The sequence below is a fragment of the Coturnix japonica genome, unplaced genomic scaffold (assembly GCF_054131305.1).
Source record: "Coturnix japonica strain WE unplaced genomic scaffold, WE-NBRP24 Scf109, whole genome shotgun sequence".
Taxonomy (NCBI): Eukaryota; Metazoa; Chordata; class Aves; order Galliformes; family Phasianidae; genus Coturnix; species Coturnix japonica.
In genome coordinates, this window is record NW_028189012.1 from 208330 (window position 1) to 223851 (window position 15522).

Below are 15522 nucleotides of genomic sequence, written 5' to 3' on the forward strand. Positions count from 1 at the left end.
ATAGACCCCTATTATACCCCATAGATCCCCATTATACCCCTATAACCCCCCCATAGCCTCCCATTATACCCCATAGCCCCCCATTATATCCCCATAGACCCCCATTATACCCCATAGACCCCCATTATACCCCCATAGACCCCTATTATACCCCATAGATCCCCATTATACCCCATAGATCCCCATTATACCCCATAGACCCCCATTATACCCCATAGATCCCCATTATACCCCATAGACCCCCATTAATTCCCCCCATTCACGTTTCCATCTTGGCCGTTTCCATTCATTTATTCCCCAAGGCAGCACAGCCTCCCATTGGCTGAACCCCCCCCCACTGGTAGCAGAGGAGCCCCCCCATTGGCTGAGGCAGAGCCCCACCCATTAGGAGCAGCTCCCCATTGGTGGAGGTAAAGCAGCCCTGCCATTGGTGGAGGCAGAGCCCCACCCATTAGGAGCACCTCCCCATTGGTGGAGGTAAAGCAGCCCTGCCATTGGTGTAGACAGAGCCCCGCCCATTAGGAGCAGCTCCCCATTGGTAGAGACTGAGCCCGGCCCACTGGGAGCAGAGCCCTGCCATTGGTGTAGACAGAGCTCCGCCCCACTGGGAGTAGCTCCCTATTGGTGGAGGCGGAGCCCCGCCCGCTGAAGCTGCGCTGCCATTGGTGGAGACGAGGCCCCGCCCTCACTTGAAGATCTTGCCCTGGTTGAAGGGTTTCCCCACGTGTTGGAACTTCCCCTCCCAGGAGAAATATTCAGACACCAGCACGCGGCTGTCGGGGCTCGAGGGGTCCAATCGGCGCCAGGTGTAGGACTCGTAATCAACCTGCCAATCAGGGCACAGCTGGAACGATATGGTAATGTATGCTAATTAGGTCATTGAGAGTCATTAAGAGTCATTAATGGGGGATATAGGGGCAGTATGGGGGCACTATGGGGGATTAATGGGGGATAATGGGTCCAATCGGCGCCAGGTGTAGGACTCGTAATCAACCTGCCAATCAGGGCACAGCTGGAACGATATGGTAATGTATGCTAATTAGATCATTGAGAGTCATTAATGGGAATTAATGGGTTGTTAATGGGGGATATGGGGTTGGTATGGGGCTCAATGGGTCCAATCGGCGCCAGGTGTAGGATTCAAAGTCAACCTGCCAATCAGGGCACAGCTGGAACGATATGGTAATGTATGCTAATTAGGTCATTGAGAGTCATTAAGAGTCATTAATGGGTCATTAATGGGGGATATGGGGTCACTAGGGGGGATGAATGGGGGATAATGGGTCCAACCGGCGCCAGGTGTACGACTCGTAATCAACCTGCCAATCAGGGCACAGCTGGAACGATATGGTAATGTATGCTAATTAGATCATTGAGAGTCATTAAGAGTCATTAATGGGTCATTAATGGGGGATATGGGGTCACTAGGGGGGATTAATGGGGGATAATGGGTCCAATCGGTGCCAGGCATAGGACTCATAGTCAACCTGCCAATCAGGGCACAGCTGGAACGATATGGTAATGTATGCTAATTAGGTCATTGATAGTCATTAATGGGGTATATGGGGTTGGTATGGGGTCACTAGGGGGGATTAATGAGGGATAATGGGTCCAATCGGCGCCAGGTGTAGGATTCAAAGTCAACCTGCCAATCAGGGCACAGCTAATAGGGTAAGAGTATGGTAATTTATGGTAATTAGCTCATTAATATTCATTAACAATCATTAATGGGGGATACAGGAGCAGTATGGTGGCACTACGGGGGATAATCAGGGCTCAACGGCCCATTTTGGGGTGATTTTGGTCCATTTTGGGGTCATTTAGGCCCATTTAGGGTTCATTTGGGGCCATTTTGGGGTGATTTTGATTCATTTTGGGCCCATTTTGGGGTGATTTTGGTTCATTTTGGGCCCATTTTGGGGTGATTTTGGTTCATTTGGGCCCATTTTGGGGTGATTTTGGTTCATTTTGGGCCCATTTTGGGGTGATTTTGGTCCATTTTGGAGTCATTTAGGCTATTTAGGGTTCATATGGGCCCATTTTGGGGTGATTTTGGTTCATTTTGGGCCCATTTTGGGGTGATTTTGGTCCATTTTGGAGTCATTTAGGCTATTTAGGGTTCATATGGGCCCATTTTGGGGTGATTTTGGTTCATTTTGGGTCCATTTCATGTTCCCATACCTGGAACGCCAGCTCCTGGCCCCGCATCAGCCAGACCCCAGAGATGCTGCTGTCGTTGTTGGTGCCGAACAGGAGGACGCTGGCGAAGGCGTGTTTACGGAGAGAGTCCAGGCGCTGGAACATCCCTGGGGGGATATGGGGGGATATTAGGGGGGATATGGGGTGATATGGGGGGATATGGGGAGATAGAGGGGGATATGGGGGGATATGGGGGGATATAGGGGGGATATGGGGTGATATGGGGGGATATGGGGAGATAGAGGGGGATATGGGGGGATATGGGGGGATATAGGGGGGATATGGGGTGATATGGGGGGATATGGGGAGATAGAGGGGGATATGGGGGGATATGGGGGGGATATGGGGGGGATATGGGGGGATATAGGGGGATATGGGGGGATATGGGGGGATATGGGGGGATATGGGGAGATAGAGGGGGATATGGGGGGATATAGGGGGGTACATAGGGATCCATAGGGGTCTATAGGGATCTATAGGGTTCCCTATGGATCTATAGGGATCTATAGGGCTCCATCCATACCCGAGATGAGGTTGCAGCTCATGAAGGTCTGGCTGAGCTGCTCGGGGTATTTGTACTATGGGTGTCTATGGGGTCTATAGGGTTCTATAGGGTTCCATAGGGATCTATAGGGTTCCATAGGGATCTATAGGGCTCTATATGGATCTATAGGGATCTATAGGGCTCCATACGTACCCGAGATGAGGTTGCAGCTCATGAAGGTCTGGCTGAGCTGCTCGGGGTATTTGTACTCGCAGAACCACAGGGACCAGCCCTGGGGGTCGAAATGTTCCCACAAATGGGGCAGCGCCACCGACTGCGTGTCCTCGTTGCTGTACTTGCGCTTGAACTCGTCCAGGATGAACGGGCTGCAATGGGGAAACAATGGGGTCGGGGGGAATGGGGGGCTATGGGGGGCTGTATTGACACTATGGGGGCTATGGGGGTCTGCACTCAGCCTATGGGGTCTATGGTGGTCTGCATTGACACTATGGGGGCTATGGGGGTCTGCACTGAGGCTATGGGGTCAATGGGGGTCTGCACTGAGACTATGGGGTCAATGGGGGTCTGTATTGACACTATGGGGGCTATGGGGGTCTGTATTGACACTATGGGGTCAATGGGGGTCTGCATTGACACTATGGGGGCTATGGGGGTCTGTATTGACACTATGGGGTCAATGGGGGTCTGCATTGACACTATGGGGGTTGTGGGGGTCTGCATTGACACTATGGGGTCAATGGGGGTCTGCATTGACACTATGGGGGCTATGGGGGTCTGTATTGACACTATGGGGTCAATGGGGGTCTGCATTGACACTATGGGGGTTGTGGGGGTCTGCATTGACACTATGGGGTCAATGGGGGTCTGCATTGACACTATGGGGGCTATGGGGGTCTGTATTGACACTATGGGGTCAATGGGGGTCTGCATTGACACTATGGGGGTTGTGGGGGTCTGCATTGACACTATGGGGGCTATGGGGGTCTGCACTGAGACTATGGGGTCAATGGGGGTCTGCATTGACACTATGGGGTCAATGGGGGGCTGCACTGACACTATGGGGTCTCTATGGGCTCCACAATGAGCCTATGGGGGCACTATGGGGGCAGTGGGGGTCTGCATTGACACTATGGGGACACTATGGGGGCTATGGGGGTCTGCATTGAGGCTATGGGGTCAGTGGGCCCCATAATGTCCCATTCCATCCCATATCACCCCATACCATCCCATATCACCCCATTCCATCCCATAATGTCCCATCCCATATCACCCCATATCACCCCATTCCATCCCATATCACCCCATTCCATCCCATATCACCCCATATCATCCCATACCATCCCATATAACCCCATATCACCCCATAATGTCCCATATCACCCCATTCCATCCCATAATGTCCCATATCACCCCATATCCCCCCATTCCATCCCATATAACCCCATATCACCCCATATAACCCCATATCGCCCCATATAACCCCATATCACCCCATAATGTCCCATATCACCCCATTCCATCCCATAATGTCCCATATAACCCCATATCCCCCCATTCCATCCCATATCACCCCATACCATCCCATATAACCCCATATCACCCCATATAACCCCATATCACCCCATACCATCCCATAATGTCCCATTCCATCCCATCCCACCCCATATCATCCCACACCATCCCATATAACCCCATATAACCCTATATCCCCTCATTCCATCCCATCCCACCCCATATCACCCCATACCATCCCATATCCCCCCATCCCATCCCATATCACCCCATATCCCCCCATATCACCCCATATCGCCCCATATCACCCCATATAACCCCATATCACCCCATACCACCCCATATAACCCCATATCACCCCATACCACCCCATATCCCCCATCCCACCCCATATAACCCCATATAACCCCATATCACCCCATACCACCCCATATCCCCCCATTCCATCCCATCCCATATCACCCCATCCCATCCCATATCACCCCCTACCACCCCATATCCCCCCATTCTATCCCATATCACCCCATACCATCCCATATCGCCCCATATCCCCCCATCCCACCCCATATCACCCCATATCACCCCACACCATCCCATATAACCCCATAACACCCCATATCCCCCCATCCCACCCCATATCCCCCCATTCCATCCCATATCCCCCCATCCCACCCCATATCGCCCCATATCCCCCCATTCCATCCCATATCGCCCCATATCCCCCATCCCACCCCATATCACCCCATATCCCCCATCCCACCCCATATCACCCCATATCCCCCATATCACCCCATATCCCCCCATTCCATCCCATATTATCCCATATCACCCCATATCCCCCCATCCCACCCCATATCACCCCATATCCCCCATCCCGCCCCATATCACCCACCTCTTTGGCAGGTGACTGAAGGGGTCCTTGGGCCGCGGCTCGTTGCGCAGCGCCTGCTCACACTCATCCAGCTCCTCCTCGGGGTCTCCCTTATCTTTCCCCTTATCTTTCTCCTTATCTTTTTCCTTATCTTTCTCCTTTTCTTTCTCTTTCTCTTTCTCCTTCTTTTCCTTCTTCCCCGTCTCCTTTTTGGGTTGATTCTCCGCGAATTTCTTGGCTGTTATTTGGGGGGGGGATGGACACCATCAGCCTCAGGACCCCAGACCCACACTGCAGCCCCATAGACCCCCATTACCCCCCCAATCCCCCACTATTGCCCCCCATATCCCCCTTAATTCCCCTATATCCCCCCCACATCCCCCTATATCCCCCCATGCCCCCCCCCAAACCCCATTATCCCTCCCCATACCCCCATTAATCCCTCTATATCCCCCCCCAATCCCCCTCTTACCCCCATTATCCCCCCATATCCCCCTCATATCTCCCTATATCCCCCCATAACCCCCTATATCCCCCCCAAACCCCCACCATTCCCCCCCCATATCCCCCTTAATTCCCCTATATCCCCCGCCATACCCCCCTATATCCCCCCCAAGACCCCCCAATCCCCCATTATTCACCCCCATATCCTCCTCATATCTCCCTATAGACCCCCATACCCCCCTATATCCCCCATTATTCCCCCTCATATCTCTCTCTATCCCCCCCATATCCCCATTATCCCTCCATATCCCCCCATATCTCCCCCATACCCCCCTATATCCCCTCCAAACCCCCATTATTCACCCCCATATCCCCCCCAATAGCCCCCATATCCCCTCATATCTCCCTATATCCCCCATATCTCCCCCATACCCCCCTATATCCCCCCAAAACCCCTCATATCTCCCCCATATCCTCTTATATCCCCCATTATTCCCCCCCATATCCCCCATTATCCCCCCATAACCCCATATCCCCCCCATATCCCCCCATAACCCCATATCCCCCCCATATCCCCCCATAACCCCATATCCCCCCCATATCCCCCCATAACCCCATATCCCCCCCATATCCCCCCATAACCCCATATCCCCCCATATCCCCCCATAACCCCATATCCCCCCCATATCCCCCTTAATTGCCCCATATCCCCCCCATATCCCCCTTAATTGCCCCATATCCCGACCATCGAAGTGCGCCATCTTCTGGCACAGGGCGACGTCCCCCAGCACGGCCTTGAACTGCGGCTGGTGGAGGCAGGTGAGGAACCAGCGCGTCACGTTCCCAAACGGCTGCCGGAAGGAGGGGTCCAGCACCTGAAATGGGGAAAATGGGGGTAAATGGGGGGATATGGGGGGGAAATGGGGGGATATGGGGGTCAATGGGGGGAGATAAGGGGGTATAGGGGGGTAAATAGGGGAGATGGGGGGGTAAATGGGGGGAGATAAGGGGGTATAGGGGGTAAATGGGGGGAGATGGGGGGTAAATAGGGGATATGGGGGTAAATGGGGGGAGATAGGGGGGAGATAAGGGGGCATAGGGGGGTAAATAGGGAAGATAGGGGGGTATAGGTGGGTAAATAGGGGATATGGGGGGGTAAATGAAAGATAAATGGGGGGATAGGGGGGGGATAAGGGGATATGGGGGTGAATGGGGGGATATGGGGGTATAGGGGGGTAAATAGGGAAGATAGGGGGGAATAGGGGGGAGATAAGGGGGTATAGGGGGGTAAATAGGGGAGATAGGGGGTGAATGGAGGGTAAATGGGGGGGATGGGGGATAAATAGGGGATATGGGGGGATATGGGGGGAGATAAGGGGGTATAGGGGGGTAAATAGGGGAGATAGGGGGGTAAATGGGGGGAGATAGGGGGGTAAATGGGGGGATAGGGGGTAAATAGGGGAGATAGGGGGGTAAATGGGGGGAGATAGGGGGGTAAATGGGGGGATAGGGGGTGAATAGGGGAGACAGGGGGTAAATGGGGGGAGATCGGGGGATATAGGGGGGTAAATAGGGGAGATGGGGGGGTATAGAAGGTCAATGGGGGGATATGGGGGGGAAATGGGGGGATATAGGGGTGAATGGGGGGAGATAAGGGGGTATAGGGGGGTAAATAGGGGAGATAGGGGGGTAAATGGGGGATAAATGGGGGGATAGGGGGTAAATGGGGGGAGATAGGGGGGTATAGGGGGGTAAATGAGTGTAAATAGGGGGTAAATGGTGGGATAGGGGGTGAATGGGGGGTAAATGGGGGGTGAATGAGGGGGATAGGGGGGTAAATGGGGGTGAATGGGGGATATGGGGGTGAAAGGGGGGAGATAGGGGGGTATATGGGGGTAAATAGGGGAGATAGGGGGTAAATGGGGGATAAATGGGGGGATAGGGGGGTAAATAGGGGGATATGGGGGTGAATGGGGGGATATGGGGGGGAAATGGGGGGGTATGGGGGGAGATAAGGGGGTACAGGGGGGTAAATAGGAAAGATAGGGGGGTAAATGGAGGATAAATGGGGGGATAGGGGGGGACAGAGAGGTAAATGGGGTGTAAATGGAGGATAAATGGGGGGATAGGGGAATAAATGGGGGGTGAATGAGGGGATAGGGGGGTAAATGGGGGGCGAATGGGGGAAAAGGGGGGTAAATGGGGGTGAATGGGGGGAATACGGGGGTAAATGGGAGAATTGGGGGAATAAACGGGGGTAAATGAGGGGGGTAGGGGGTAAATGGGGTTAAATGGGGGGACATGAGGGCTATGAGGCTCTATAGGGCTCTATGTGCTCTATGAGGCTCCATAGGACTCTATGGGGCTCTATATGTTCTATATGGCTCTATAGGTCTCTATGGGGCTCTATGGGGCTCAGTGCCCCCCATACCTGTTTGTAGGGCCAGAGCAGGGCGCAGACCACGCTGATGTCGGCCAATGAGACGCGCTCCCCCACCAGGAAGGTTCTGCTCTGCAGGTGGGAGTCCAGGACCCCCAGGGCACGGCGCAGCTCCGACTTGGCCTGCTCTGTAGCCTGGGGGGTATATGGGGTTATATGGGGTTATATGGGGTTATATGGGGTTATATGGGGTTATATGGGGGGATGTGGGGGGATATGGGGGTATATGGGGTTATATGGGGTTATACAGGAGTTATATGGGGTTATATGGGGTTATATGGGGGGTATATGGGGTTATATGGGGGTATATGGGGTTATATGGGGGGATATGGGGTTATATGGGGTTATATGGGGGGATATGGGGTTATATGGGAGTTACATAGGGATATATGGGGGCGATATAGTGTTATATGGGGTTATATGGGGGGATATGGGGTTATATGGGGGTATATAGGGTTATATGGGGTTATATGGGGTTATATAGGGGGATATGGGGTTATATGGGAGGATATGGGGTTATATGGGGGGGATATGGGGTTATATTGGGAATACGGGGTTATATGGGGGGTATGTGGGGGGATATGGGGTTATATGGGGGGTATAGGTGGGAGTCCAGGACCCCCAGGGCACGGCGCAGCTCTGACTTGGCCTGCTCTGTAGCCTGGGGGGTATATAGGGTTATATGGGGGTATATTGGATAATATGGGGTTATATGGGGGGATGTGGGGCTATATGGGGGGATATGGGGTTATATGGGGTTATATGGGGGGATATGGGGTTATAGCGGGGGTATATGGGGTTATATAGGGGTATAAGGGAGTTACATAGGGTTATATGGGGGTATATGGGGTTATAGGGGGGGTATGTGGGGGGATATGGGGTTATATGGGGGGATATGGAGTTATATGGGGGTATATAGGGTTATATGGGGGGTACAGGTGGGAGTCCAGGACCCCCAGGGCACGGTGCAGCTCCAACTTGGCCTGTTCCGTAGCCTGGGGGGGAATATAGGGTTATATGGGGTTATATGGGGGGATATGGGGTTATATGGGGTTATATGGGGTTATATGGGGGGATATGGGGGGATATGGGGTTATATGGGGTTATTATGGGGTTATACGGGGTTATATGAGGGGGATATGGGGTTATATGGGGGGATATGGGGTTGTATGGGGGATATATGGGGTTATATGGAAGGATATGGGGTTATATAAGGGGTTATATGGGGGTATATGGGGGGATATGGGGTTATATAGAAGGTATATGGGGTTATATGGGGGGAATATGGGTTCATATGGAGGTATATGGGAATATAGGTGGATATATGGCGTTACATGGGGTTATATGGGCGGATACGGAGTTACATGGGGTTATATAAAAAGAACATGAGAGGATATATGGAGTTATGTGAGGGAATATGGGGTTATATGGGGGATTTTGGGGCCATTTGGGGCCATTTTGGGCCCATTTGTGTCCCTTTGGGTCCATTTGAGATAATTTTGGGGCCATTTTGGGGCCATATTTAATGATTTGGGGGCCATTTTTGGCCCATTTGTGTCCCTTTTGGGTCCATTTGAGGCTATTTTGGGTCCATTTGAGGTGGTTTTGGGTCCATTTGAGGTGGTTTTGGGTCCATTTGAGGTGGTTTTGGGGCCACTTTGAATGGTTTTGGGGCCATTTTGTGTCCATTTGTGTCCCTTTGGGGCCATTTTGGGGCCATTTGAGGTGGTTTTGGGGCCATTTGAGGACATTTAAGCCCATTTAAGCCCATTTTTGGGCCATTTAGGACCATTTTTGGTCCATTTAAGCCCATTTTTGGGCCATTTAAAGCCATTTTTAGTGTTTTCTCACCTGTTTGTTGTAGTGCATGATGCCCAGGGTTGGGAACACCCACGTACAGGCCGGGGGCACGATGTCGCTGTCAGCAAAGTTGACCCATTGAAGAACCTGGGCAGCCCCCTCCCGCGAAGACCCCCGCAGCTCCTCATTGCTCACTGCGCCCCCCAGCGGCCACATAGGGAATAACAGCATTAACTTATAGCGCCCCCCAGGGGCCACATAGGGAATAACAGCGTTAATTATAGCGCCCCCCAGTGGTCACATAGGGAATAACAGCGTTAATTATAGCGCCCCCCAGTGGTCACATAGGGAATAACAGCGTTAATTATAGCGCCCCCCAGTGGTCACATAGGGAATAACAGCGTTAATTATAGCGCCCCCCAGTGGTTACATAGGGAATAACAGCGTTAATTACATCGCCCCCCAGTGGTCACATAGGGAATAACAGCGTTAATTATAGCGCCCCCCAGTGGTCACATAGGGAATAACAGCGTTAATTACAGCGCCCCCAGTGGTCACATAGGGAATAACAGCGTTAATTACAGCGCCCCCCAGTGGTCACATAGGGAATAACAGCGTTAATTACAGCGCCCCCCAGTGGTCACATAGGGAATAACAGCATTAACTTATAGCGCCCCCCAGTGGTCACATAGGGAATAACAGCGTTAATTACAGCGCCCCCCCAGTGGTCACATAGGGAATAACAGCGTTAATTACAGCGCCCCCCAGTGGTCACATAGGGAATAACAGCGTTAATTACAGCGCCCCCCAGTGGTCACATAGGGAATAACAGCATTAACTTATAGCGCCCCCCAGTGGTTACATAGGGAATAACAGCGTTAATTATAGCGCCCCTAAATTATAGCGCCCCCCGTGGTCACATAGGGAATAACAGCGTTAATTCCAGCGCCCCCCAGTGGTCACATAGGGAATAACAGCGTTAATTATAGCGCCCCCCAGTGGTCACATAGGGAATAACAGCGTTAATTATAGCGCCCCCCAGTGGTCACATAGGGAACAACAGCGTTAATTATAGCGCCCCCCAGTGGTTACATAGGGAATAACAGCGTTAATTACAGCGCCCCCCAGTGGTCACATAGGGAATAACACCATTAGTTCATTAATTAATGGGGTCATTAATAGGGTGATTAATGGGGTGATTAATAGGATCATCAATGGGGTGATTAATGGGGACAGCAAACATACCCTTAGGGAACATAGAGGGAGGAGGGAAAAGGCCCCATAGGGAACAATGGGGGAAAAGGTAGTGAAAGAAGCTTAAAAGGGAAGAAAATGCCCCAAATTGGATTCTAATGGGGTCCCAATTGGGTCCCAATGGGGTTCTAATGGGGCCATAATGGGGTTCTAATGACGTTTTAATGGGGTTCTAATGGGGTCCCAATGCGGCCGTAATGGGGTCCCAATGGGATCATAATGGGGTCCCTATGTGGTTCTAATGGGGTCCCAATGGGTCCATAATGGGGTTCTATGGGGCCATAATGGGGTCCCAATGGGGTAGCAATGGGGTTCTAATGGGGTCCCAATGGGGCCATAATAGGGCCGTAATAGGATCATAATGGGGTGGCAATGGGGTTCTAATGGGGTCCCTATGGGGTCCCAATGGGGCTCTAATGGGGTCCTAATGAGGCCATAATGGGGTCCCAATGGGGTCGCAATGGGATCATAATGGGGTCCCAATGGGGCCATAATGTGGTCACAATAGGGTTGCAATGGGATCATAATGGGGTCCCAATGGGGCAATAATATGATCCTAATGGGGTCCCAATCGGGTTCTAATGGGGTCCCAATGGGGCCATAATGGGATTCTATTGGGAACATAATGGGGTCCCAATGGGATCCCAATGGGTCCATAGTGGGGCTGTAATGGATCACAATGGGGTTCTAATGGGGTCCCAATGGGGCAATAATGGGATTCTAATGGGGCAATAATGGGATCCTAATGGGGTCCCAATGGGGTGGCAATGTGTTTGGGGTCACTGACCGTAGTACGCGATGGCGTTGCTCTCAAACACACAGAAACCATCGTCACCTTCAAAGGCCGGAACCTGGGGGGGAAATGGGGGATATATGGGGATATAAGGGGTATATGGGGATATATGGGGGGATATATGGGGATATATAGGGGGTATAGGGGGTATATGGGGATATATAGGGGGATATATGGGGATATATAGGGGGTATATGGGGATATAGGGGGAAATGGGGGATATATGGGGATATATAGGGGGTATATGGAGAGATATGGGGATATATAGGGGGTATATGGGGGATATAGGGGGTACATGGGGATACAGGAGGAAATGGGGGTTATATGGGGATATATAAGGGGTATATGGGGATATAGGGGGAAATGGGGGATATATGGGGGATATATGGGGATATATAGGGGGTATATGGAGAGATATGGGGATATATAGGGGGTATATGGGGATATAGGGGGTATATGGGGTATATGGGGGATATATGGGGATATATAGGGGGTATATGGGGATATAGGGGGAAATGGGGGATATATGGGGATATATAGGGGGTATATGGGGATATATAGGGGATATATGGGGATATATAGGGGGTATATGGGGGATATATGGGGATATACAGGGGGTATATGGGGATATATAGGGGGTATATGGGGAGATATGGGGGATATATGGGGATATATAGGGGGTATATGGGGAGATATGGGGGATATATGGGGATATATAGAGGGTATATGGGGATATAGGGGGAAATGGGGGATATATGGGGGTATGTAGGGGGTATATGGGGATATATGGGGATATATAGGGGGTATATGGGGATATATAGGGGGCATATGGGGATATACGGGGGGGGATATGGGGATATATAGGGGGTATATAGACAGTATATAGGAGGTATGGGGATATATAGGGATATATGGAGGGATATGGGATTATATAGGGATATAGGGGATATATATGGGGGATATATGGGGAGATATAGCGAGTATATAGGGGAATACGGGGGAAATGGGAGATATATGGGGATATATAGGGGATATATATGGGAGTATATTGGGGGTATATAGGGGAATATGAGAATATATAGAAGGATATGTGAGAATATAAGGTATATATGAGGATGTATAGGAAGATAGAAGACGTATATGGGGATATAAAGGGGTAAGGGGATATATGGGGGTCCGTATGTATCCCTATGTGTCCCTATAGCATCCATAGGTGTCCCTATGTATCTCTATGTATCCCTATGTATCCCAATGGTGTCCCTATGTATCTCAATGTATCTCTATGTATCCCTATGTATCCCAATGGTGTCCCTATGTATCTCAATGTATTCCTATGTATCTCAATGTATCCCAATGGTGTCCCTATGTATCTCTATGTGTCTCTGGCATCCATAGGTGTCCCTATGTATCTCTGTGTATCCCTATGTATCCCAATGGTGTCCCTATGTATCTCAATGTATCCCTATGTATCCCAATGGTGTCCCTATGTATCTCAATGTATCCCTATGTATCTCAATGTATCCCTATGTATCTCAATGTATCCCTATGTATCCCAATGGTGTCCATATGTATCTCAATGTATCCCTATGTATCTCTATGTGTCCCTATGTATCTCTATGTATCCCTATGTATCTCAATGTATCCCTATGTATCTCTATGTATCCCTATGTATCCCAATGGTGTCCCTATGTATCCCAATGGTGTCCCTATGTATCTCAATGTATCCCTATGTATCTCTATGTATCTCAATGTATCCCTATGTATCTCAGTGTATCCCTATGTATCTCAATGTATCCCTATGTATCCCAATGGTGTCCCAATGTATCTCAATGTATCCCTATGTATCTCTATGTATCTCAATGTATCCCTATGTATCTCAGTGTATCCCTATGTATCTCAATGTATCCCTATGTATCCCAATGGTGTCCCAATGTATCTCAATGTATCCCTATGTGTCCCTATGTATCCCAATGGTGTCCCTATGTATCTCAGTGTATCCCTATGTATCTCAATGTACCCCTATGTGTCCCTATGGCATCCATACGTATCCATAGGTCCCCACCTTTCCCGCAGGGAACTTGGCCAGGAAGTCCTGGCTGCGGTTGCTGTGTCCGAAGCGAAACTGGGGCGGAGAACTGAGCACACGCAGCTGGGCCCCACTGTACTGGGCTGCTATGAGGGGCTTATAGGAACGCCAATGGTCAGGGAACGTGTACAGCGTCTGGAAGAGAGAATAGGGAGAGATAGGGGGAGATATGGGGTTATATGGGGGGATATGGGAGGACATGGGGAGATATGGGGGGATATGGGGCAGATATGGGGGGCATGGGGGGATATGGGGTGGATATGGGGAGATATGGGGTTATATGGGGGGGATATAGGGGGATACAGGGGGATATGGGGGGTATGGGGGGGATATGGGGAGATATGGGGGGATATGGGGGGATATGGGGGGATATGGGGAGATATGGGGGGATATGGGGAGATATGGGGGGATATGGGGAGATATGGGGGATATGGGGGGGATATGGGGAGATATGGGGCAGATATGGGGAGATATGGGGGGATATGGGGCTGATATGGAGGGATATAGGGGGATATGGGGAGATATGGGGCGGCTATGGGGAGATATGGGGGGATATGGGGCAGATATAGGAGATATGGGGGGGGGGATACAGGGCCTATGGGGGGAATATGAGGAGGATATGGGGGTCTGGGGGTGTCCTATGGGGAGATATGGAGTCCTATGGGGTCTATGGGGAGATATAGGGGGGTATGGGGGGATATGGGGTGGATATGGGGCAGATATGGGGAGATATGGGGCTGATATGGGGGGATATAGGGGGATATGGGGAGATATGGGGCAGATATGGGGAGATATGGGGGGATATGGGGAGATATGGGGGATATGGGGGGATATGGGGTGGACATGGGGGGATATGGGTCTGATCTGGGGAGATATGGGGCAGATATGGGGAGATATGGGGAAGATATGGGGCTGATATGGGGCAGGCCATCAATCAGACCCAGCTATGGAGCAGCTATGGGGCAGGACTCCAATAAGACCCAGCTTATGGGGCAGCAATGGGGTAGGACATCAATCAGACCCAGCTATTGGGCAGAACATCAATAGGGGGCAGCTATGGGGCAGGCCATCAATGCTATGGGGCAGCTATGGGGCAGGACCCCAATCAAACCCAGCTATGGGGCATCTATGGGGCAGGACCCCAATCAGACCCAGCTATGGGGCAGCTATGGGGCAGGACATCAATAAGACACAGCTACGGGGCAGGACATACATCAATAGGAGGCATCTATAGGGCAGGACCCCAATGAGACCCAGCTATAGGGCTCAGTGCCCCCCCCGTTTAGGCCGCGGCCTACCCCCATCCCACCCCCCCCCGCTCCCTCCATCCTCCATCCCCGCCCCCCCCGCTCCCCCCCCCGTCCCTCCGTATCCCGGTCCCACCGGGAGCCCCCCCCGCTCCTCCCCGCTCCATCCGGGTCCCTCCCGGCCCGTTAATGGCGGCGGATGGCGGCGGATGGAGCCGGGCCGCAGCACTCACCCCGGACACCGCCATCTTGAAGGGCGCAGTAGAGAGAGAGAGGGGGGGGTGGAGCGGCCGGAAAGCGATTCCGAGCCGTAAAGTGCGACTGTCGTAACGCGCTCCCCCGACGGCTGTAAAGCCGTAAAGCGCGCCGAG

General features: G+C 51.7%; 1 protein-coding gene across 6 annotated transcripts; it reads right to left on the minus strand.

Annotated features, from left to right (window-relative positions):
- Window positions 1–275: 275 nt before the first annotated feature.
- EEF1G (eukaryotic translation elongation factor 1 gamma) lies at window positions 276–15420 on the minus strand. 6 transcript variants are annotated; one of them, XM_085535166.1, is made up of 10 exons: window positions 15385–15420; window positions 13881–14039; window positions 11813–11876; window positions 9823–9965; window positions 7963–8106; window positions 6277–6406; window positions 5109–5325; window positions 2897–3069; window positions 2182–2306; window positions 276–844 (listed from the first exon to the last, which is right to left on the minus strand). In XM_085535166.1, the coding sequence occupies exons 1-10, from the start codon at window positions 15397–15399 to the stop codon at window positions 686–688; spliced, it is 1329 nt and encodes a 442-aa protein (XP_085391292.1). In that variant the 5' UTR covers window positions 15400–15420; the 3' UTR covers window positions 276–685. The 6 variants fall into 6 exon arrangements, with proteins under 6 accessions (XP_085391292.1, XP_085391295.1, XP_085391293.1 ...); XM_085535169.1 differs by having other exon boundaries at window positions 777–1012; XM_085535167.1 differs by lacking the exon at window positions 276–844 and adding an exon at window positions 974–1169.
- Between the last annotated feature and the right edge of the window lie 102 nt (window positions 15421–15522).